The sequence below is a fragment of the Neovison vison genome, chromosome 2 (genome assembly GCF_020171115.1).
Source record: "Neovison vison isolate M4711 chromosome 2, ASM_NN_V1, whole genome shotgun sequence".
NCBI lineage: Eukaryota > Metazoa > Chordata > Mammalia > Carnivora > Mustelidae > Neogale > Neogale vison.
The window spans coordinates 68979698-69005096 of NC_058092.1; the positions used below are offsets into that span (position 1 = coordinate 68979698).

The 25399-nt window shown below is 33.6% G+C and overlaps 1 protein-coding gene across 35 annotated transcripts in view; it reads left to right on the forward strand.

The window, feature by feature from the left end:
- ADGRL2 (adhesion G protein-coupled receptor L2) overlaps positions 1 to 25399 on the forward strand; it is a 613413-nt gene that overhangs the window by 446235 nt on the left and 141779 nt on the right. For all 35 annotated transcript variants that reach the window (XM_044238562.1, XM_044238560.1, XM_044238559.1 and 32 more), the window contains one exon: positions 12425 to 12597. In XM_044238562.1, the coding sequence (XP_044094497.1) occupies positions 12525 to 12597 (73 nt within the window). In that variant the 5' untranslated portion in view covers positions 12425 to 12524. The remainder of the gene's footprint in view (positions 1 to 12424; positions 12598 to 25399) is intronic.

The following is a 25399-nucleotide window of genomic DNA, read 5'->3' on the forward strand; positions in this document are numbered from 1 at the left end:
GAAAGATTTTTCCACCTTGAGGCGGTCAGGTTGGCTTTATGGTTTAGGTGGTTTTTAAACTTATGAAATCTGTATAAATTTCCTTAGGTGGAAAGGAGGGTGATGCTTTGTATGTGAGTATCTTGGTAAAAATCAGTTCCAAGGGCATATTCAGAATTACTGAGCAAATAAATTTGACAGAAGCAGAGCATTTAAGTATTTTTGAAATTAGATCTATTTGGATTCTATTCCTAGTTCTGCTTTTTGCCACTTTTTATTAAATTTCCATTTACTGCTCCTTCAGCCTTCAGTTGTAATTTCCCTATTAAAATAGAGATACTAGATTTGTTGTGATAATTGAATTACAGCAAGACAATATATGTAACTTAACGGGAAATTCAAAAAACAGCAGTTCTGCGATCTGCCTTTGTCAACTCAAAACCCCAAGTCTTTTCTTTGTCGTATGTATGAAGTGATTTCTGGGATTGGTTCCAGTTTTACACATTTTTATGTTGTTGAGTGAAATTAGGAAGATTACTCCAGTGGAGATTAGCAAGTTGGATGGAGGGTGAAGAATCACCTATGAGGTTTTTACACAAGTTTAGAGAGAAGGTGTTAGGGCCCTGGGAATGAAATCAGTGAGAGGGGATTAAGACATTTCAGAGTCAGCTGTGAGTGAATGTGTGCCACCTTACATTGAAGTACCTTTTATATTTACAGAACATTGGCTTACTGAAATTTATAATGAGTAATGTTACCGAGGATTTTTGGTTTTAAAAACTATTAGAGACTGAGCTAATTTCATTTGTGTGTGTATATCTGCACATGTACACTCAAATACATTTAGTTAAGTTTGGTTCAAAAAAACCACAAAAAAAACCACTTCACAGAGAATGCAATTTTTTCTTTTACCATTTCATACTAATGCATTTCTTTGTTGTTATAAGTCACCAATTGAGGGATGTATGTATAATTCATGCTAAATCAGTATATTGGTCTAGAAGGTTTTTTAGGAGACCAATAATGGAGTAGAGGCTTCTTTAATACATATGACTATATAAAACATTATTAATGTTAACAGATGTTGCACTTTAATCCCCTAGAATGATTGTTTGGTACCAGCAGGAGATTTATTAAGCCTGAATTGTGTGAAATTGTGTGTGCATAAGCTGCTACTTAGATTGTAAAAACGCTATTGAAAACTGTTAAAAAGTTTTAGCTATAATTGGCAGAGAAGTATTAACTGTGCTAAAAGAAGTATGTGTGTATGGTTGGCCCATGCGCCTTAACCTTTTTATCATTTATCTTCTTGTATTAATGTCACTGAATTATTAATTCATGAGCCAGAGTGGAAAGGGTGAAGGCACCATTTAAATGTGTGGCAAATTTATCCTTATCGCTAGAGACATGAAAAAAAGTCATTTTGTGTTATCTGTAAAATGGAAAGGACATTTTAAAATTTCATTTACAGTAATCCACTTCACTTTCAGTAAAACACCTAGATTATTACTACCATAATATAATGCTCTTATTAAAAATTTGTAACCTTTTCCACTCTTTTGTCTTATATATAATATTGGCAGAAAAGTTTAGCCTTCATGTATTTTAATGATACCTATTAATTGTAGCTTAGAAATGTTATTCTTACTCTTATGATATGTCATAGGATGGCTATTCAATTTTAAGAAATATTAGATAGCAGAAAATAAAAATACTTACTGTATTAGTAACACTTAAAATATATTTACTGGGGAGAATCTAGATACAGGGAATTGGAAAGCAGTAAAAATGCTTATGTTCCAAAAGAAGTGTGTGTATTTATTGTGACTTAATAATTTTTTGGAATTAAGATTGGTGATTCTGGCCTTGTAGAATTTTTAGCTTTCTAGCAGAAATTCAGCAAATTAGAATTTAGCAGTTTCCTGTTGAATACAATGTGGAACTGGGGTATATCCAGTATTTCATATGGGTGAGTAGCAATGGTGACAGAAATTTCAGGAGTCTGAAGCCACTTTTACCAACAGCTATTTGAAACCATCATGCTAATGGTAGAATACCTCTGGGGTCTTGTCCAAACCTCATTACTTTTCAGTCTTCCATTACTTACTGTTTTGATTGGTTTTACATTCTCTTCTGCCAAACAAAGTAGCAAGATATGTTACTGTGGTAATGTCCTTTATTTTCTTTTCTGGAGTTTCTCCCCAGACACTGTAAGCTGTACATAATGGCTTTGTTATACACACACAGAGAAACACTCATTTGTTTTGGTCAGTATAACGTTGCTTTGTTTTATTTTTCTTATTCCAGCATGCTTAATTTACCTTTACATTAACATTTAAATTAATTTCTTGAAATAACAGACTAAAATTGGTTTGGTTATGTTGGCAAACATTGATAGTTACTGGTCAATTTATTACTTGACTGAACTGCATTTAGTTATCTTCTTCCTGCCAGTTCATCTACAGCTGGGGTTGGCAAACTGTTGCTGGGTGACTGTTTTTTGTGGTAGTTTATTGGCCCACAGCCATGCTCATTCATTATTACGCATTGTCTATTGCAGGTTTCATGCTATAATGGCAGAGACTATAGAGTCCTTAAAGCCTACAATATTTACCATTTGGTCATTTGTAAAAAATGTTTCCTGATACCTGCTCTGTCATATCAGTCTACACAATCCCTTGCTTCTAATCTTTACAAACATGATGGGATACTATTGATAAGTTTTAGCTTATGAGATTTGAAGACTCACTAGTTATCAGTGGTAGTTATTAAGTACAGCTTTTTGCTATTCTTTATATATGGCCTAATAACAATATATTTTCCTCAAAGTTTTCTGAATTGGAGATTTTTAAAATATTTGTTGAAATATTATGAAATACATTAGTTATTTATTAACTAAGAGAGTCTTGGGGCACCTGGGTGGCTCAATCAGTTAAGCCATCTACCTTTGTCTCAGGTAATGATCTCAGGGTCCTGGGATGGAGTCCTGTGCATTGGGCTTCCTGCTCAGTGGGGAGTCTGCTTCTCCCTCTGCTTCCTGATTACTCTCCCCCCTCAACTTGTGCTTTCTCTCTCAAATAAATAAATAAAATCTTAAAAAAAAAAGAGTCTTAGCAAGTTAATTCAAGCTTCTAGTCAGTTTTTCTCAGCTGTTTATAATCTATATTTTCTATTAAACAACATTCTTTTATTACCACTTTAATATTATTTTAAATTTTAATAGAGGCTATAAAATTATATTTTAAAGTTGCAAATCCCTTTTCTAAAAGCCACATACCTCCCCCTACTCCATGATTGAGTAGTTAAGAAGCACTAGCACATACAACCTGATTTCAACTTTTTAATGAACTAGAGTTTTTATTTTGTGTGTGTGTGTGTGTGTGTGTTTAACAACCATTTAGAATAACCTAGTCCATTACTACTTCTTAATAGTTGGTCCATGATGATTTTTCTTGCCTTCCCATCTAAGTCCTAATGTTTTTTAGAGGAGTCAGCCATACCAACTATACAGAATGTGTTTAACAATAAAGTAAGAGTCTGTTCTGTTCTTAGACGTGGGCTACAACTTGAATAGTGTTAATTAATTTTCGGAAATAATTGATATATATATTTTTACAACTCAGTAAAATGCTGTTGTCTTGAGTTTTACTTGTACACACACATTAAATGGTATGGAACATAGGGTTTGATGGAAAGCAACCCTGGCTAAGGCAAAAAATTTGCTTTTTCTGGAAGAAGTCCCAGATGTCATCTTGCTTTTTGATCATGTGTAGTTTTCCAATGAAGTCAGAGCTGAGTAACTTAGGTTATTATTATTATGGCTGCCAATGTGATCATGTATAAGTAGGTTTCAAAAAATGTTTTTCTGAAATAGCAACTCCTTTAGATATTTTTAGAATGTGAATTATTAGAATAATTGCTGAGACATATTTTGAGAGATGGGACAAGCCCTTAGTCAAACATATTGCAATAACCCCTAAAATTCTTCTCTAAGATTACTTAAAGTGGAATCAGGACCATAAATGTATAATTGGAATAATTGGGAAGATAATGAGATAGTAGATTTATTGTCTATTCCTACACTCATATATAGTTGGTGGACTTTGGGACTACATTTTTGTGAATTGTACCAGCTTTCACAGTGGTAGGTTAAATCTGGATTCCAGAGTTTGCTCCTGATCTCAATTTTGGACTCTTGCTGTCTAGATGATGTTGGTTGATCTAGGTGCACATCTCAGGAGAAACACAGGTACAGAAACTCCTTTTATTTCTCTTCTCTCTCACTATTTTGGTATGAAATACATTTATTACCACAGAGTTTGGGGGAATTATAACAATTATTAACTAATACATAGTTTGGGTCTTAGGTATTTTATTCAGTTTCTAATTCTCCTTAGAAGATTATTAACTTTTTGAAGGTGGCAACCATATCTTATTCTGTATTATAATTCCTCTTGAACCTAACACAGGACCAACTAATAATATATAAGGTAAAAATAATTAACAAATAAGTAACATTCCTTCCAGTACTCAATATCAGAAATATCTAGAATGTAATCACTAGATATTCATTGACCTAAACTGTTGAACATGTGATTATATTGTTAATATAATCTACTTTATTTTAGAAGTGAAAATTGTAAGTTTATATGACACTATATATTGACATAGCTTGCAAATGAGTTGTATCGTTTATTGATTACATAAGGCAATGTGCTATACTTCACAAAATTTTCTTCAGCTTCTTACTCTGTATTCATAATAATTTTTCATATTTATTTTTAAGATCATTTGACCTACTTTACTCAGATTACCTAATTATCTCTAAGAAACCTCTGATGGTGATATTGATGATCTAATATACAACAGATCCTGGGTCATTATTATTTCATTTAGTGGTTATATATATAGACCAAGAGGGAATCTGAATATTGATTTAGGGAATGACTAGTAACAATGATTTATGAACAAAGGATCCAGTGCAGTGAGCCAAACATAAGATTGAATCTCATGAGCAACATTAGATTTTTTTCCTTTTTGTTTGCCTGAACAATGAATGATTAGTCCATAATATTATAGATGTTAATGTGAAAACATTCTTTCCAGGAATGTTAGGATTTATTATTAATTATAACTGTTGGAAATACTTAAGTTTATTATTTGACTTGTAAGCAACTTCACAGGTATTTTGGCTGATGAGACTTATTAGTTAAGAATAGTTTGTTAATTTAAATAGCACTATAAATGAATGAAATTAAGATAGCTTGACTAGAAATAATAAAAATTAAGTTAACATTTAGCTATCATTACCTAAGGGATGTTAGTTTTACAAATGTAAACATTTTGAAAATCAACTCATTATTCTTTTGGTATTTTTTCATTTTCCCAATCCCAAAATGCCTTTGTTTTACTTCCATCTTTTATTCTAAAGGGAAAGATGATAAAACATAAAGTAAGTTTATCTGAACTACTTAATTAGTGGCAATAATGGTTTTAGAACATGGGTTTATATCCTACCACTGGTATTTACTTACTGTCCTTGAACAGATTATGTGATTAATTTATGGCAAAATATTTATTTCTTCAAGTTGTGAAAATTTCATGAAGTCTTGTGAATAAACTATTTAGACCTAATTGTGTACCAGGCACTTAAAACTTTTTTTGGGGAAGGTTTATTTTTGAGCTGGAATGTAATCTCCCAAGAGTAAGGAGTTTTATCTCTTTTGTTCCTTAGTACCTACCACATCATAGGTGCTCAGTAAATGTTTGTTGAATGAATAATGTAGTGACTAGCAGAAAGAATGGATTTCTAATTAGCCTTAATTAGAATTCAAGCTTTGCTACTTGCTAGCTGAATAACTTTAATCGAGTTAAACTTTTCCTCTTTGAGGCTCAGATTTCTGATCTTTATAATATTGATTTCATGAAGAATACATATTCTTCATGAATATATGATGTATAATATAGTGTTTTGCCCATAGTAGGCATCCAGGAAATAATTTTAGGCTGTAGTACCCATAATTGGTATTTAACTAAAAAATTTTTCTAAGAATTCTGGACTATTAGAAAGTTATGAGGAAATAGAATGTCTTAAAGTTGGAGAGGATTGCCATTTAAAAATACCTTTCCCAGGGTGCCTGGGTGGCTCAGTGGTCGGGTGTCTGCCTGTGGCTGGGGTCATGGTCCTGGGACTGAGCCCTGCATGGGGCTTCCTGCTCAGTTGGGAGCCTGCATCTCCCCCTGTTGGTGCTCTCTGTCTGTCAAATTAATAAATAAAATTTAAAAAGAATAAAGATAAAAATACCTTTCCCTTTCCCCCAAATGGGGAAAAAACTAACTTCTTGTGTAAGTGGATTATAATTTAATAATAAATACAAAATATCTTCAACAAACAGATTTAACGATTTTTTTTTTTTTTTTTTTTGGTAGAAAAGTTGAGGAAGGCATCAACTTTTTATGATATAGGTGATACTTTGAACTGGGCATGTAACTTCTTTTTTGTTTGTTTGTTTGTTTTTTTCTTTTGAGACTTAATTTGCAAGTTTATGTTCAGTCATAAAATGTCCCCTACATTGATTTGAAAATGACAGCAACTTGTTTTTATTATTTCAACTGGAAGGATTTTAATGAAGAGAATGGCAGACTGCTATGCACTGTGCCTCCAGTGTCCACAGCTACAAGGCTCTCTTGCATGCTCAGCATGGCTGGTAGATGTTATAGCGGATTGCTGATGTAATTTTCTAGGAGCATTCTTGAGCTCTTCCCCTCTCTGCTCTAAGACCTAGAAGAATTTATTCTCTCGAAGTGCAGAAGTTTCAGTAAAGGGTAAGACCAGTAATGACTGTTAAGAGGACTTAGGCATAAATAGTTTAATTAAAGTACTCTGGACTTGATACCAGTGTCCACAGAAATGAAATGGAGAAAGAGGGTGGCAACTTGTGGTTTGCCATGTGGTTTTCAAATCTCTATCAGCATTCCCAGCCTCATACTATCTTTGTGAAAGGGAAGAAAATAAACTGAAACACAAAAGAACGTTGAATGTCTGGAGCTAAAATAAGCTCACTGATTACCAATAGCAAGGGTTTTACTTAGACAACTTACTGAAAGAAAACTCCCAAGAGTATCAGTGTTTTCTACGATGTTAACAAGAAGGGGGGAGTTCTGGCCTGTCAAGCCCACACATAAGATATTTCTGGAAAGTGAATATCCCGAATGAGATTTAGATTGAAATTAAACTAATTTATTTTTCATTTTCTAAGACTTTGCTTGGGGGCATAATAGGGTTAGTATTATCCATTTTTGTTGTTTGTATGGGCAAAATATAGAATAGCAGCTCTCTTTTGCTAGTAAGTTCCATTTCATAATTATAATTTTATAGTGCAAATAAGATTAGAAAGACTGATTTTGTACGTATCTTCTTTGGCTTTCATTTAGTGCTGACATACATTTAGGGCATAGAATAAGCATTGATGTTTCCTTTTACACAGCATTAGTGTATAATAACAAGGATGGGTGACTTTGATAGGTCTCATACTTAGATGGTACTTTTCTTTCCCTGTTCTCATGCTTTTAGTTGTTTTTGGGTTTATCATCCAGTGGTCTTAGTACCTCAGTGTCTGTAGGTAGAAATCAAAGACAAAGCTTTGTATATGAATCTTTATGTTGGCTTTACTCCTAATAGAATATCAGCCTTAGTTAAGCTGTGATAGAAAACCTTAAATTATCTTTTCCTTTTATTAATTTGAAGCATGGTCTAGTGTGCCTCTTTCATTGATACTTAAAAACAAGCAGGTGGTTTTTTTTGTTTGTTTTTTGTTTTTTGTTTTGTTTTGTTTTCTATTTTTGCTGAACAGGCATGTTGCATATGAGGTTAAATGTGATTTCCTGGTAATATAACATAAACACCTGAATGCTAAAATTGGTTAGTAATACTTTCTTAATTTTACTGACAGTTTAAAGCATGGGATGTTTTATGCAACTAATAAATATAAGCAGGTTACTGTTTGAAGGACTACACCTGACTATATATTGTAAGTAGTGTATAAAACATCGAGGGGTATAAGCAGTGCTGAGGTGTATTCCTGGAAGTCATTTTTCAGCTTTGGAAGATTTAGTAGTAAGGATGCATTAATTGACTTTCTACATGACAGTGTCGTAAGCTGTGTAGAGCTAAAAAAAAAAAAATCTTGACTGAGGTTTGGTAGAACTAAGACTAGGATAAAATTGTTTTTATTCTTTTTTTAGCTTGGGTGGTTCAGTGGGTTAAAGCCTCTGCCTTCGGCCCAGGTCATGATCTTAGGGTGTTGGGATCCAGCCCCACATCGGGTTCTCTGCTTGGTGGAGAGCCTGCTTCCTCCTCTCTCTCTCTGCCTGCCTCTCTGCCTACTTGTGATCTCTGTCTGTCAAATAAATAAATAAAATCTTTTAAAAAAATTGTTTGAATTTTATCTTCTTATTTGAAGGGTAAAAACAAGGTTGTACATTAGAAGTGGGTTGGGATTTTAAAAACCATGGTCATTTATAGTTTAAGTTGAAGTGTTTCTGATTTTATTAAGAAATGAAACTTTACTTAGCATTAAGAGGAGTTTGATCTGTCTCCTGTGCCTTTATAATCACAGTTCTTTCCTCACCAAAGTTTTTGGAAAGAGGTTTTCCAAAATTTAAGGACAAACTGGTTATTAGTATGGAGAGTTACTTAATCTTTTTTGTTCATTGAAAGGAAATTTAATAGCTTCTTTTCTGATCTCTTCCTTGTTTTTGTTTTGCATTATGAGAATATTTTGTTGAGCTTCATTTTGCAGGTAAAATGTTTGGAAGAGTCTGTTAGCTAGCTACATTTATGCCTGGAAGTGTCCTTTGGCTCCACTTTGGTTAGGAGCAATGTTTCACCATGTTTGATTATTTATTCATTCTGTCTTTAACTGATTGTGGTTTGTTAAGTATTTCAGTTTTCATTGACTTTTTTTAATGGAAGGTTGTTCTTCATTTGGATCACAGTGATAAAATCTTTGGACTTTAGTTTTCAAAATTGCATTTAAAGCTTGAATTTTCATAAATAGTTCTGTTTGATCTAAAGATGATTGGATATAGATTGTAGGATGAGAAAAATAAATTTGATATTCCTTTTACTTATTGCACAGATGGACGTAAGCTTTATTTGCATAAAGAAAACCATGATTTTATTACATTCCAAAACTTGTTTCTATTTGTTAGAAATAATCATCTATACTAAGTGTCATAATTGACTACAGTGTAATTTTAAAATTGTGTTTCACATTCTCAAACCTTAAAATTGTGCTTCACATTAAGATCCTTAAGAATACACTTAAATTTTTAGTATGGTTAGAATCAGCTCATGAAATATCTGCCTTGGCCAACGACCACAAAAGAGGTCTTGGTTGTGCGGTTTCCTCCTCATTTTCCCTTTACTAACAGAGGTTTTCCTATCTTGGCAGCTGTTTCCTACAAAGCAGTCATCAGTCTCTGATTTCTTCCTTCCCTTTCTCCCCACAAACAAGGAGTCTTTCAAATATCAGATGACCGAAGACGGACTAAACTTGGATTGCTTTAAGAATGTAGAAATGTGTTCAAGAGTTGTGTGCATGTGGGCAGGCAGCCTGTATTCATGTCATTGAAATGAAAATACTCCTTACAAGCAGAACTTGGACTTGCTCAAATCAGGAGCAGTCCAGAGGCTGATTTAATTTCATGTGTACTAATTAATGTGCCTCATCCATAACATTAAAATTATTCTGATTGCTTGGTCAGATCCTTGAACAACATAGAGGATATAAGAAGTTGTTTCTTGGGGCGCTTGGGTGGCTCAGTCATTAAGTGTCTGCCTTCTGCTCAGGTCATGATCCCAGGGGTGCTGGGATCAAGCTCCGAATAGGGGTCCCTGCTCGGTGGGAAGCCTGCTTCTTCCTCCTCTATTCCTCCTGCTTGTGCTGTGCTCTCTCTCTGGCTGCGTCTCTCTCCGTCAAATGAGTAAATAACTTTTTAAAAAAAAGTTGTTTCTTGATTAGCCTTTTCAGTCTGACAGTCATGAAATTATTGGACTTCTCTTTATGTTTATATAAAATAGCTCACAGTTTTAAGGCAAGTACTTGACCACAGTGCTCATAAACTGCAGGTTCTTTTGCGTTTTGTCTTTTGAATGGTCTTTGGGAGTTCAGTGTGAAAAAAGAATAGAGATTGCCCATTTTACAAGGTTTTTGTGCCATGTTTCCCCATCAGATTAATTTTTGATGTATCATTTTTTAAATATTTTTGGTATTCAGGAGAGGAAGTTTGCTCTTTTTGTCTTATTTCTCTGGGTACAGAATCATCTGAAATGTTCTCAGAACTGGGTAATAACATTTCTGACTCCTTTCATCATGATACCTAGATGTCTTCAGTAGTTTCAGAGACAGCTAAAATTGGGCTGTTCTGGGTCATGGAGGGATGTATAGGGAAGCAGTTTCATCCCTGAAACTATAGGCATGCTGAAACAAACTGCGTATTATGGAAATATCTTGCTAGTTTCATCTGTGATTTTTATGGATCTTTATATTTAAACACTGGATAATGGCTTCAGATTAATTTTTTACATTCTTTTTGGTGTGGTTGTTGGTGAAGCAAGATAGCGACTTTGTAGGGTAATAAGTGTTCCAAACCATTTAGAATCTCACTGCTTTTCCATTGAAGTTACATCATAGTCAACTGATAATAGAATATAGTGAACTGATAATAGGATATAGTAAACTACTAATAGACTCACATGATATATGAAGCATGTAGCAAATGCAGAATAGCTCAGATAATGTGAAAGAACTACAGGGTTATCTAGGAACTTTTTTCTAAAAGTTTTTATGCTTTTGTGTCAAGATCTAAATTATATGAGTTCCTTTTTATAGATACAGCTTCAGAATGGGGGATATTCCCCTTACTCCCCCACTTTAAGAAACTCTTTATCTGCAGCAGATTAAGGGTAGATTGAGAGAACTTGGTAGGAGTATTATTTAGAAGAAAATTTCAGAAGTTGGTATGAAGAAACTGTTAAGATATCCCTTTAAAGGAAAATTTTGTTAATTTTCTATCCTCAAGGCTAGACCAGGAGGCTGGATGTATTTGAGAATTGTCTGCATTTTTTTTTTAAGATTTTATTTATTTATTTGACAGAGAGAGATCACAAGTAGACAGAGAGGCAGGCAGAGAGAGAGAGAGAGGGAAGCAGCCTCCCCACTGAGCAGAGAGCCCGATGCGGGACTCGATCCCAGGACCCTGAGATCATGACCCGAGCCAAAGGCAGCGGCCCAACCCACTGAGCCACCCAGACGCCTGAGAATTGTCTGCATTTATGTGTATTGTAGGGCTAGTATTTACTCTGATTCCTCATGTTAACCTAGGAAGAAGTGAAACACTTCAGTAGAACCCAGAGAATAACCTGGTCTTATGTCCCAGGAAATGAGAATTCTGATTAAGTCATGCTTCTGAAGTTTTTATAGCCTCTCCAGTTGAAGAACTGGATTCTTATGGGCTAGTCAGAATTAGACTTGGTTCCAGGTTTTATATTCTTTACTCTTCTCCCAGTTTTTAGAAAAATAGTGTTACAACCTTGGAGAAACAATCATCATAGTCTTGGGGTTTTATTTGGGTCTAGGGGATGGACCAACCTGCTCAAGGATACAGGTTTAATCTTACTAAGTTATACTTTGCTATAAAAAAACCCCAATATATGAAAATCTGAAACTTTAAAATGAAATAGTTAAGAGACCCTTTATTAAACTGCTCTGTCTATGGATAACCGTAATAATAGCAATTTGATATATGGTATTTAGGAATGTGATGTTTTTAGAATGTCATTATTATATAAATTACATGCACCCGTGTGTCAAAAATTGTACATCCTTTTATAGAAAAATAAACTGCTTAATTTATCTCTAATCTGTCCTGCAAGATAACAGGATAGAATAGTAGATAATACTACTGTTATCATCACTAGAAACAAACAAAAAAATTACAGGTATTTATAAATTTTTTAGTTCTATATATAATATATATTACATATATGTATTTAACCTATACTAAAGCTAGTAATTTGATTAAAAGACTGATGTGTGGCATAGAGAGATGTATTGTTCTCGAATGACTTCCTAAGCTTTTCAAAGAAAAAAATCGTTAGGGATTTATATAGCTGTTCTACGAATTCATATGTCATGGTTATCTATAAATATTTTTCGAGCTTTGATTGTTTTCTTTATATTCTTTTAAGGCTCAGATATCCAGTATGTAGGAGCAGCTCTCATATTGGATATAGAGTCAAAATACATACCGTTTTAAAATAAAATTTTATACTTAGGAGATGGATTGAGGCAGGGAAGGAGAGAGAGACTTACTATTTTTGCATTTCTTTTGTGACGTAACAGGACCATAAGAGTAAATGATGGATTTGTTTGTTTTTCAGATATGAGGATCAATGATGCAGACTGCTGGGTTCGATGAAGCTGGGCATTTATAACTAGATTCATTAAGGAATACAAAGAAAATATTTAAAGGGATCAATAATGGTGTCTTCTGGTTGCAGAATGCGAAGTCTGTGGTTTGTCATTATAATCAGCTTCTTACCGAATACAGAAGGTAAGATGCAATTTAAATTTTATTTTTAAAGTCTGGGTGAACTTGGTTTAAACTGTGCAGTATTCTCTATACAGAAGTGGCTAGAATGAGTTTTATTTTAAAAAGTAGCTGTTAAGAAGATTTCCCGACTGTCAAATTCTTTTTTTGGTGGTTGAATTTATTTTCATTACACACAACTATAGTAGTGAAGAAAGTGCTAGAAATCTGAATTTATGTTTCACATAAATTTGTAAAATATTATTGTTAATATCCTGAGAGAAGTAAATGAAAACTTTGCTTTGGTATATATTTTACACTTATCAACTAAATTTATTCCAGTAAAATCAAAAGTATTTCATGTCAGTGTTTTTACTTCTTTAGTTTGCTTGCTTCCTAAGTGGAGTCATAGTTTAGTTCTAAAACTCCTAAATAAAGTTTTTTCATATCTCCTGGAAAATATTGTTTTTTTTTTTTTTATTTGTAGTGCTTCCTTTTGAATGTCATTTATATCGTTTTGAAGATGGATATGCCTTTTAAAGAAATAAATACTTTTGAGGCTTAGTGAAATAATAGAAACCATCATTTATCAGTTACTATATGATTTTTATAGTATCTTATTTCTTTAGTTTTACATATTATTTCCATGTGAAAATAACACCGTTTCAGGTGCTTTTTATAGAGCAGGTCAGAAGTTAATATGGAGCTAAGATATGTTAATTTTATAGCTACTTAATAGTGGTAGTTATGTATTCAGTGTGAAACTATATTAATCTTGTAAAATCTGTGGAGAATATAAAATCTCTGAGAAACGCATGGATTTTATTTGTCCCAATTAAATATTCTTGAAGAAAATACTTTAGAATTTTAAAATTGATTTTATATGTATTTTTAAGTGATCCTGTTTATACCTAGTAACAAAATGATAGGTGGAGGTTAGAGGCACCTCTCTACTAAGAGAAGCTTATTATTCCAGTATCTTTGTAATAAGCTTCAGTGTTAACATTTTACTTTTGCTGAAAGAATTTTATTTGAATTGCTATCCCAAAATTATATTTCATCATAATCTTCTTACCTTACAGTCCCCTCCTTTCAGTATTGACATAACTTAATAATTCAAATAAATGACAAATTTAGGAATATTTTTAAAATAAATTCTGTATTTAGAAAGTAAATAATGTTCACTTGGATTTAAGTCAAGCTTGAAAGTTACAAATGGGTTAATGTTCTGTTTTTAGAAGATAATGCTCTTCGCATCAGAACTGAAAGATGTATCAAATCTAACAGTAAAATGCAGCATGTCTGAATGAATAGTACCATAATTATAAAAAACAAGCAGAAACAGAGTTTAAGAATATGAATCTCTGGGTTGGATTGTTCAGAAAATCTTGTGTATAGTCTATAATTTTGCATCTGTTTTTTTTTTGGGGGGGGGTGGAAACTAACTGAATTCCTGCTGTTATGTTTGAATGTTTTTATACATTTAAAAAAGATTCCAGGTGTGGACCAATGGCTCATTAGTCCACATAATGAAAAAATTTCCAATCAAGATAGAGACCACTTTGCTGGCACAGTAGCTTAACTCAGCGGGGGGGCTAGCAAACAGAGACTTTTTCATGAGATACTGCAGTTTTATTTCTAGTGTCACCTATCAGGTCAGGATTCATATCGCTGTTAAGAGAAATTTCATTTTTGGCGCATCAGGCCAGGGGGTGTTGCTTTTGAAGCAGCTCCCTCCTACGGGTAAAAAGAACCTGGGAGGAATCCACACTGCTGGCTTTGAGTGTAGACACAGTTAATGCACACTGTTAGAATACTGATCCGGCATCACGTGGTTTTGTCTTAGTGAAGTTTTACATGACATGATCGTCCTTTATTGCCAGAAAGCAGATAATGTTCTGTGAACACCTATAGAGAAAACCAATCCAAGTTAGGTGTGAGAACACAGGAAAGGAGTTATAAATTTAACCATTCAGCCCATTAAGTTTCTTCAGAGCCCTTGCATGATGGTTACCTTTTCAAATCTCACAGAGATGAGCACTTTTTGTATTAGTTTCTGGATTCTTACAGTTATGACTTAGATAAAGTTTCCTAGGTGGTTTCTTCCTTTCTCATTTACTGAATGACTAAATTGAGCCAGGTGCTTAGGATTCTGAAATGCACAAGGCACAGTTTCTGCTTCTTGAGGAGTTCACGGTCCTGTGCAGGGGCAGAAACCTCAGGTACTTACTGCTGCCAAGCAGGCGAAGTTAACTTCAGGGCAGCAGGCCAGTGAAGGTCTGCAGTAGGCAGGGAAATGCTTGCCAGAGGACCCGTGATTGCCATTCCAGAATTTAGCCTGGTTTTGCCAATCTTCTGACTTTTATGTGGAAATCAAATGTGGATTTTAAATAGTAGTAGCTAATTAAGATCAAAATAAAACAGAACAAGAGTGTATTATATTTAGTGATGGACTTGCCTTTTTCAGAGCTTTTATTTTTCCTCCTCTTTGCAGTAGTGTTTCACTTTAGTATATTATTTTAAAATAGGCCAAACATAATTTTAGAGTTATTTTACATCTATACTTGTGAGACGTAAATTTCCACATTTGCAAGGACTTACCTATTTTATGTTCAGGTGAATATTATAAATATGTCATGTTTTGGGTACACAGTAAAGAGCAAACTACGAAACAGTTTTTTTAAGTTTTTAACCACAGTAAAATCTAATTACATAAAGATTTAATTGTTATAATTAGCTTCTCTCCCTTTATCTCTAACTTTGTCATCTAGTATTGAACAATCAAGTCTCACCCCTTAAATTTATTTGTTTTTGCAAAATAAGAACAATGTTTTATTTATTCTTAGTCTCTTTTCCCCTGTGTATTTCGGAAAGTTGTTTAGAATTTCCAAATAAAAGTGATTATGAAAGATCAGACTTTCAAAATACTTAGTAAGTTTTTCTTCGAATTGATTTTATTCCTACAGAACTAATCTCAAGCCCTTCAAAAATCAGTTTTGTTGAGAAACTGGTGTGCTTTGATTTTTTTGGCCAATTTTTATAAGCAGAGTAACCACTGTGGTATCATGTATCAGTAAGTAAGAAAGTAAATTGAATTTTTGTGTCCTAGAGAATTAAATTATGCTATATAATGGAGCCCTGGCAAGCATAAGTCAGACATGTGAATGCTTGCTCAAGTGACAAGTTACAAATAATAGCAGTTCTTCAGCAAAGTCGGTTTTAAAATGGGTTTCAGGTTGACTTCTTTATGCAGTGAGTATTTAATTAGATTTCATTAGTCAAAATTTTAATTAGTTCAAATTACATTGTTGTTTATCCATATTTCAAAAAAAATGTTATGTCCATATAAATGCCAGCTATGCAAGATACAGCTTTACCTTTTAGTTTTACATACATCCAGAAATTTTAAGAATATCAGTGTAGAAAGTGTCTTAACCAATTTTAAATGTACTTCTAAATTCTCTAAGCATATTTTACAATAACTTTTGTATTAATGATATCTTACTGAAAAATGATGTTTGGCTGTAGGGTCTTTTTGCTAGTTGAGTGACAGAAAAAAGTAGATCTAGGTGTTAAGTATGAATTAAAAAACTGTTTTAGTCATATAAATATTTCCTTCAGACTGGTCCATAATTTGGAAGGAGTAGTAACATTTTCTTGTTAAAGATTTTATTCATTTATTTGACAGAGAGAGATCACAAGTAGGCAGAGAGGCAGGCAGAGAGAGGAAGAGAAGCAGGCTCCCTGCTGAGCAGAGAGCCCGATGTGGGGCTCAAACCCAAGACCCTGAGATCATGACCTGAGCCGAAGGCAGAGTCTTTAACCCACTGAGCCACCCAGGAGTAGTAGCTTTTTATCCAAGGTTAAACTTAAGGATTATGATAATTCAGACCTGTCTGTATTCATTCTTTCTTTTATTTACATACACATATAAGAAAATGTATAAAATATATATTCATACACACACTATGTCAACATCACAAGGGCAGCAGTTGTTTTTGTTTCTTTATTTCATCAATGTGTCCAAGTGCCTAGAACAATGCCTGGCTTATAGTAAGTACTCATTTTATACCATCACATAAAAAACCTGAAATTTTTGAGAGGTTAATAAACAGTTGCAATACCAGGGTAGTAAGTGCCATGATGATGATACTCACTGGGATGAAGGGGAGGAGGTGGCTGGATATATATCAGGAAGGGCTTCGAGCTGAGGTGATCATAATACTTGAGGTGACTCAGTATGAGTTGACCAAGCTATGTAAAGGCAGTGGTGAGCATCGGGTGGAGACAAAAAAGTCAAAAGACAGAACAGCATGGTGTGGAATAAAACACTGTAGTGATTCTTAGAGCATCAGAATTGCCTAGAAGGCCCAGGGTGGGGCCTAAGCATTGTATTTCTGACAGATTTGAGGGATGACACTGATGTCCCTTAGCATCACACTTGACCATTATAGTATTATATGTGTGGGGGTAGTTGAGCTGAGGTGTAGAGATGAGTGGATATGGATATAATGTTACTTTTTTGAAAGGGTTTTTGAAAAGAAATTGTGATTTAATTCACTGTGATCCCAGAATAGTAACCAGTTGATTACTAGGAGTTACTATGTGTATCTTTTCATATGGTGTTTTACTCCTCTGATCCCGCTTCTTGGTCATAATTTTAGGCTCTAAAATGGGATTTTTCCCCCTCTTTCTTGACAATGTATTGAAAAGGAAAAAAAAAATGGAAAACTTGGCTCCAGATTATAAAAAACAGGACATATTTTCTGTTAAGAGAAATTGTTACATTTTCAGAGCTCCTAAACCCTTGCTTCAATTTGTCTCTTCATTGTGGTAACCTTGTTCTTTTTCTTGTTGGGAATAACTATATGGCCGTTGCTGTGAAAATGCTGAATTGACTTACTGTAGGGACTTTAGATTTCCCAATCTAGCAAAATTGACTACTTTTGTTCATTTCAGTATATTTTTGATTAGTTGAAAGCTAGCAAGTAAATTTTCAGCAAGGTATTTGGAGATTTGGCCGTATGACTCCTATTAAACTTAATGGGAGTCACAACTCTCATTAAATTAATAGGAATCGTACAGCGTATCTATGTTGGCTGCATAGCAAATGTAACCTTATTTTTTAAATTCACAAATTATGTAAATTAACTCTGGTTTAAAACAATGCATTTTTTTAAATAATGATTTTATTTATATGTTTAGTGAAGATCAATGTGATTTAACTCCTTGAGAAAGTACCCAACTATATTGCTCTTAGGACATTTTATTGTATTATATGAGTGTAATGTAATTTGATTGCAGCAGCTTTCCTCTGCATAGGTAGAGATGTAATTCAGTTTTAAACATATAAATATTAATGCCATTTACAAATTATGTAACGTTGCTTCTTATCTTGTAAAAACCAAATGCATTATTGTATTACTACCAAGATTTAAGAATAAGGTTTATTTGTTCAGAATATGACTCAAAATTGAAAAAAATTAAGACTAAACTTACTGGGAGACACGAGCATCTTTTAAAAAGTTAGTTTAGAATATACATTTATCATCTTATGTACCAATGTTCAGTGTCAAAATATGCCATATTTCATATATTGAAGATTAAATTCCAGTGTTTGATTTCCCACTTTCTTCCCATCCTCTACCCTATTTCATGCTCTTTTGTTCTCTTCCCATGTTAGAAAAGGTTTGTTTATCCACACTCTATGTTGATTCACAGGTAGGTCTGTTGCTGGTGGAAAAGTGTTATAAATCAGTGTGTCATACACAACAGCCACCCAGCAGACCTCAATAACAGTGTATTGTGTGGCTGTTCAATTTTTACAAGCCTCCGTTTTCTGACAGAAAAGACTGCATCAAATGCTAAATAAATAAATCTGTTGTTATGAAACAATACTTTGCTAAAAGTAAAGAGGTTATGAACTTGTCCATATCAGAGTAAATATTTGAAGTATTGATTTTACATCCATATTGGGAATTTATCACAGTTGTTGTATTTTTTGAAAGAACAGGGTTATTAAAGGTAGCTTAATTAAAAGCATAGGAAGCATGTAACGCATCTTAATTTTGCCAAACAATAATTGTGTTAATTACTCCTTACTGAGTAATTTGTTTTGATGAATCTTTTGTTTCATTTTCTGAATTAATATAGCTTTTCAGTTTTTTATATGTTATATACTTAGGTTATGGTATTAAAGAATACGATAATACAAATGACTGAGCACTTCGGAGTATTAATGTAGAACTGGTATGTCTCCAAGAACCGATTTATCTGCCGCATTACTAAGGGAGTGTTTTACTGAAACATATGCTTGGTACCCTATGGTACTCTTTATTTTCTTTTCACCTCTTGCATGACAGAGAATGACATATGACAGCCGTGCGGTCTACATGTATTAGACATCAATGTGGATTAGTGAATATCTCATGACATCTTTCAACCCTATTCTTGAACTCCTTTTGTCAACTTGACAGAAGTGATTTCAGGAGAATACCTAGCGCCGGCCCTGGGATCTCTTGGCTAAAATGTAAGGCTGAGAAGGGAATTCCATATCAGAGCTTCAGGAAGCAAAAACAACATTTATAATCCCTCCTTATCAGCATGGGACTCTACTGAGTTTGACTTTTATGTCTGCCATTATTCTTGTCTGAAGGGCTTTTTTTTTTTTCCCTGAAAGTACTTTTCCCCCTTCTGATTTTGAAAGTAATACATTCTCATGAGAAAAGATAAAAAATTAGGAAGTTGAAATAAGCATTTAAAAATGTTCATAATTGTAGGACTTTGACATAACCCATGGCACGTTTCTTTTTCTTTCACAACATACCTGATTTAAAAAAATATATATATATATATATATTTATTTGAGAAATATCGTAAACGCCTACGCACGCACAAGAGAGAGAGAAAGGGAGAATGAGCCGGGGAAGGAGGAGGCAGAGGGAGAGGGAGAAGCCGGCTTCCAGTTGAGCAGGGAGCCTGATATGGGGCTTGGTCCCAGAACCCTGGGATTATGGCCTCAGCCCAAGGCAGATGGCTTAACCGATTGAGCCCCCTGGTGCCCCACCAACTTGCTTGATATTACAGCTAAAACAAAATTATGAGGTGTGAAGCAAAATTAGGTTTTTCATTTCCATATACTTTTATATTCTGATTTTTTATTTATATTATCATAACTTGTATTACCATGTCATTATATATTTAGATAATGGATTTTAACACCTGCATGGTTATTTATCATTTATATGTCAAAAATGATATAAAATCCTCTGTCTGTAATTGTTGACCATTTGAATTTAATTTCTTTCAAGTATAAGTAAAATTAAATATATATATAGCTGTTTTTTCTTCATATCTCATTATTTCCTGAGACTGGAATTCGAAAATTCTGATGTTGTGGACGTCTAGATGATGTGGACGTCTTCCAAACTGGTTTTTCTGAACGATTATACCACTGTTCATTTTGATCCCCAGTGTCTGAAAGTATCGATCTTACATACTTTTCCATCATTGATTTTAAATTTTTAGAAGAAGTGACACTTTGATAGGAGAAAAAGGGTATCTGTAAGTTAAATTTATAATTTCTGGGCTAATTGTGAGGAAAAAATTAGTTTTCATGGATTTATTTATTGGTTAGTTGTAATTTTAATGTGAATTTTTTTGTGCACTGCCTTTGTCAACTTTTCTGTTTAGCTTTTCTTGTTTTTAAACTTTGATAATATCTTTTTGTCATTTTTTGTTGTGAAAAATCATAATTTATTTGCCTTATAATTCATTTCATTCTGTTTAATTTAAAAAAATTTTTTTTAAGATTTTATTTATTTATTTGACAGAGATCACAAGTAAGCAGAGAGGCAGGCAGAGAGAGAGGAGGAAACAGGCTCCCCACTGAGCAGAGAGCCCAATGTGGGGGCTCCATTCCAGGACCCTGAGATCATGACCTGAGCCAAAGGCAGAGGCTTTAACCCACTGAGCCTCCCAGGTGCTCCATTCTGTTTAATTTTGTAATGAATATTTCAAATAAGAAAAATTTATAAAATAACAATAATCACAGATTTAAAATTATCAACTTTTCATTTGCTCTTATTTGTCTTTTTCTTTTCTTGCTTTTTGATGTATTGCTCTTTTCTTTTGTGAGATCTTCCATTATTTTTATCTTAAAAGTCCTTATCTTGAGATTGGTTAAATATTTATTCACTTGCATTTCCCTGTAGCTCTTTTAATCCATTAGGAGTTAACTTTGTTAGTAGGTGAGAGCTCTCAGATCTCATTCAGTTGATTTGAAATGAAGTTTTGGTGTGAATCAGATTTTAACTAACAAAAGTAGATAAAATTGGGACATTATCCATATTAAAAAAGGATAATGGATAATAACAAAAAGAAAAAGCAATGAACACAATTTTATATCTATACAGATTGAATTAGGGATGAAATGTTACTGTTCTGATTTCAGTAATGGTGCTCGTCTCTGCTTAAATTCTTTTTTTAATCTAGTTTGTTTAATACATTTTATTTTTAACAGAATTTTTTTGTGTGAGTGAGAAGAATGAATAAAAAGCATGACAACAGTAATTAAAACACCTCATAGTAAAAATAGAGTTTGCATTTTAGGAATTCTGGAGTGTCAAGAAACACAGGAAATTTCTGGAAAAAATAGAGAAATCCGGAGATAACAGAGTTTTGTTTGGCATCGAGGTTTAATCTAAAAGAGATCAAGTAAAATTCTCATTCATTTTGCTGGTTATTTATAGAATGCTACTTACTCTTGTCTCTTTGTGTGTGTTTATGTATATGTGTGTGTGTGTTAATCATTAGTTCTTTCTCCTCTTTATTTTTTCTTTGTGGTATTAAAATCCAAACCATGTGTAGACATAACTAATATTTAGGTTTTGATTAGAGACAATATGCTTATGAGTCAGGGACTTCGTAACTTAGTCAAACATAATAGTCAAACACCATAGGAAGGATGACTGGGTTGTTGCTGGGGGTGGTGGGGAGAGAGCTGTCTGGGATTTTAAGAAAACCACATTTACATGGCAGAATGCTGTGCAGAGGTGATGGTGGCAGGGGATTCTCTAAAGGAGAGAGGTGGTATTTCAGTATACGCCATTGTTTAAGGAAAGTACTTTTTACAATTTTTTTTTTAGTTGTTTTTAGTAGATAGGTTGGGTACCTGAATTTATTTCCAGGCAGAAAGGAAATGGGATCCAGTGCAAGGACAGAAAGACTCCTCATCTAGGAAGAGAGAATATGTATGATGATCCAAGGAGGGGAAAAGTCAGGAAGAGATGTGTATGTGAGAAGAAGAAATTGAAGTCAGACATGCTGGATGCTTTTAATCTTCTTGTTTATCTAGAACAATGCCCCTCAAAATTTAATGCACACATTAATCACTTGGGGATCTTGTTAAAATGTAGATTCTGACTCAGTAATCCAGGATGGGCCTCCAGAGTCTGCATTTCTAATAAGCTCCCAGGTGATGCTGAGGTTTCTGGTCTGTGAGAGGACATCTGTATCAGAGTTTGGTTATTAAAATGTTTAGTCTAGAAAATCAGATTTTGTTTGACAGTGATTTCTACCAGTGCAAATCAAGTTTTTTTCTAACCTTAATAGCACAGGTGAAATACAGAAAAAATATCACTTTCAGTTTTGTAATTCATTTTATTTTAAAAAGGAACTAAGCTATCTTGAAACGTTACTGAACATTTTTACATTTTGTTGCACTTGTAACCCAATTTTATATGCTTTCTCTTGACCTTTTATCTGATGATTTGCTTTAAAGATCCCTGAGTAACAATGCAGCCTGACCCTTACCCCGTAATATTTTCTTCTATTCCCCGTTCATCTGTCCTATTTTCATTCTGTGTTATGTTGAAGCGTTATTTTTAATAACATTTTACTATAAATGCATTTATTACTTAAAGTAACATTATAAAATCATGTAATGCAGGTTGTATATTTTCTTAACCTATCTGGAAAAAGTTTATATTTTACTAATTATTCAAAATCCATGTATTTAAAAAAAACAACAACTAAGAATTGTCACTTTCACTTCAATATTAACACCCTGACATGTTAGCCCTGTAAGAGAGTGAGGATGATGAGTACTGGAATGTAAACTGGTTATCAAAAACAGCTTAAAGATTTTTTATTTGCTTAAGATTATTTAATGATTTTTCTACTTTGTTATACATAATCAAGGATTTTATTCATTTTTGGTAGTGGACATAATCTCCCTCTACTTTTCCTGTCAGAGATATAGATTACTATAATTATTTACTTTAGATTTATGATAATACAAATCACAAATTACATTTATTTCATCATGAAGTTTATTAGATTCTTCCACTTTTTAAAGCCATCTGAAGAGTAACTAAAAAGCAAATTTTAAACAAAGAGAGTTTTACGTGGGTATCTTAGAGGTCAAAATTGTTTTGTTTTGTTTTGTTTTGGGGGATAGATTGATGAATTATAGATGTAGTACCACAATTTGAGATTAGTAGTTAGAAGTTTTCAGTTTATGGATGAAGAAACTAAGAAATGTCTGCAGAGCTCAACCCTCTGCTAAGCTCTATTTACTGCCAGTCCCTTTTTCTTTCTGGAGAACCTGATAAATAGCCTCAGGTCATTGGTATATTTTCCTACCTCATGAGGCTGTCACTCAGGAGTATTTAAGATATACTTTAAAGTATATTGGCTTAACATTGTTTAACTTAATGGTTGTGATCGAAAAAAATCCTCTATTTCAGTTTTCTTAAACATTACCGTTGTTTTAAAACAGTGTTAAAAACAGTATTAGCTAACTCTGCAAGTTTCCAATGATCTTGAGAAGTTATACAGCCATAAGGCATGTATTTTTTTCAAAAATCAGTTTTTCTTTGAAAGTACAAACTATTGCTAAGAACGATTTACTGCCGCAACGCTGGAAAACTGAAATATGCAACAGTAATTTTTACTTTTACTGTATTTAGTTTATCAGTTCACACTTATTAGCAGTCACCATTAAAATAGTTGAAGGCAAGCCTTTGGAGCCCCTCCTTCACGTATGGGGTTTAGACATTATCTTTTTTCTTTTGTTTGCTTACAACAGGAAGTTGATTTAATCCTTTGCTTTGTTTTAGAGTTTAGGCAAATAGAGACCATCCTTGTTAGCTTTCAAAAGCTCTTACTTTTCCTGCATTAATGGCACTCCGGGTACATTCTGTGATCCCTCTTTATTTACCAGAAAGCTTGTCTTTGAGAGCTGTCACTCTCTTCTTTCATCCGTGTTGTTAATTGACTGATAGCGAAAATTGTGTGGAAAACCGTCAGTGACGAAGATCGGTATAGGTGTTACTCCAATCTAAAGGCTGGTGAATCGTTGCTTCTTGATCCCATTTCTATTTGTACTAAAATACTAAATATAGACTAGAAGAACAAAGTACATTTAAAAGCATTCAGAAATGTTAAGCAACAATAAAACTCCGTAACCATTTAAATGACAGCAGCTGACTGTTTGAATTAACTTTGTGTTTGGCTTAATTTGGGGCCCTAATTATTCCTAACTTACGTGAGTAGATTTCAATTATAGTATCCTGCAGGGATTTGTAGCTAAGGCAACTAAAAGAATCATTTTACATAAAGTACTTTTGTTCAACTGATTAGGCAAGTTAAAACGTAATGATGTAAAATTGAAACCCTTCTGACAAGGTCCAAACAAATGTTTCTAGTAATTTTGCTTTAAAAGAAAAAAAAAAAAAGGATTGAACTGAGTTTAATTTTAAATAATATTTTGGTCTTTTGGGAAGATTGACTTCCTGATGATATTGATAAATACATAAATGTGTCTTAAGATCACGTGTTTTAATAGAGTAGTAAAACATTAAAGATAAATTTGTCACAGTGGAAACCTTTGTAAGCAATGTCTGCTTTATAAATCTTGATACATGGTTTTTGACAACTTCAAATACGTAGCTTTAGAAGAGAAAGATAAGTTAATAATTTGAATGACTAGCCCTTCTGTGTTTTGGAATGCATTTCAGTTGAACACAAATCAGAGACTCGTTTATAGATTTGATACCAATAAGCTATATACCAATAAGCCCAAGGACACATGATAGTGTGACCCTGTGCCACAGTCCGTAGACAAATCGAAATTTAACACAACCTCCTTAAATACTCTTTCTCGCACTACAAGATTCCACCATAATTTTGAACACCTTTACCAAAGTGAACTTTCTTCATGGCTGTGTGTGGTGGATGCCTCTTTGGTTCCTTACCAATCTGTGTGCTGGAGCAGAGTATAAAAGGCATCAGTAGACCATTCTGAGACTTAACTGTAACATTTCAGTGCGGTCTTATAGCTGTTTAATACTAGTTTAACACAGTGAACGAAGTTAAAAGTCTGCAGTTCTGTTCTCTTTCTTATTAGCACATTTTTGGTCCTCTTTGTCCTCTTCCTCTCTCCTGATCATTTTTACAACTTTAACACTAAGTCTTTAATATATGCATTATTTCCTTTAATCATGTCAATTCTATGAGTTTTCCACTGAATAAAACCAAAACTAAAAGGCATAGCATAAAATTCAAAGACCTGAACTTTGATTTCAAAGTGAGGTTTTCCTCCCATCGCTCCAGCCACGCTTTGTTACTATGTGTTCCTTAAAAACAATGCCAAGCTTATGGGTAGGAAACAAACTGAGGGTTGCTAGAGGGCAAGGGGATGGGGCATGGGGTGACTGGGTGATAGATATTGGAGAGGGTATGTGTTGTAATGAGCATTTGGTGTTATGTAAGAGTGATGAATCACAGTCCTGTAACCCCTGAAACAATTAATACATTATATGTT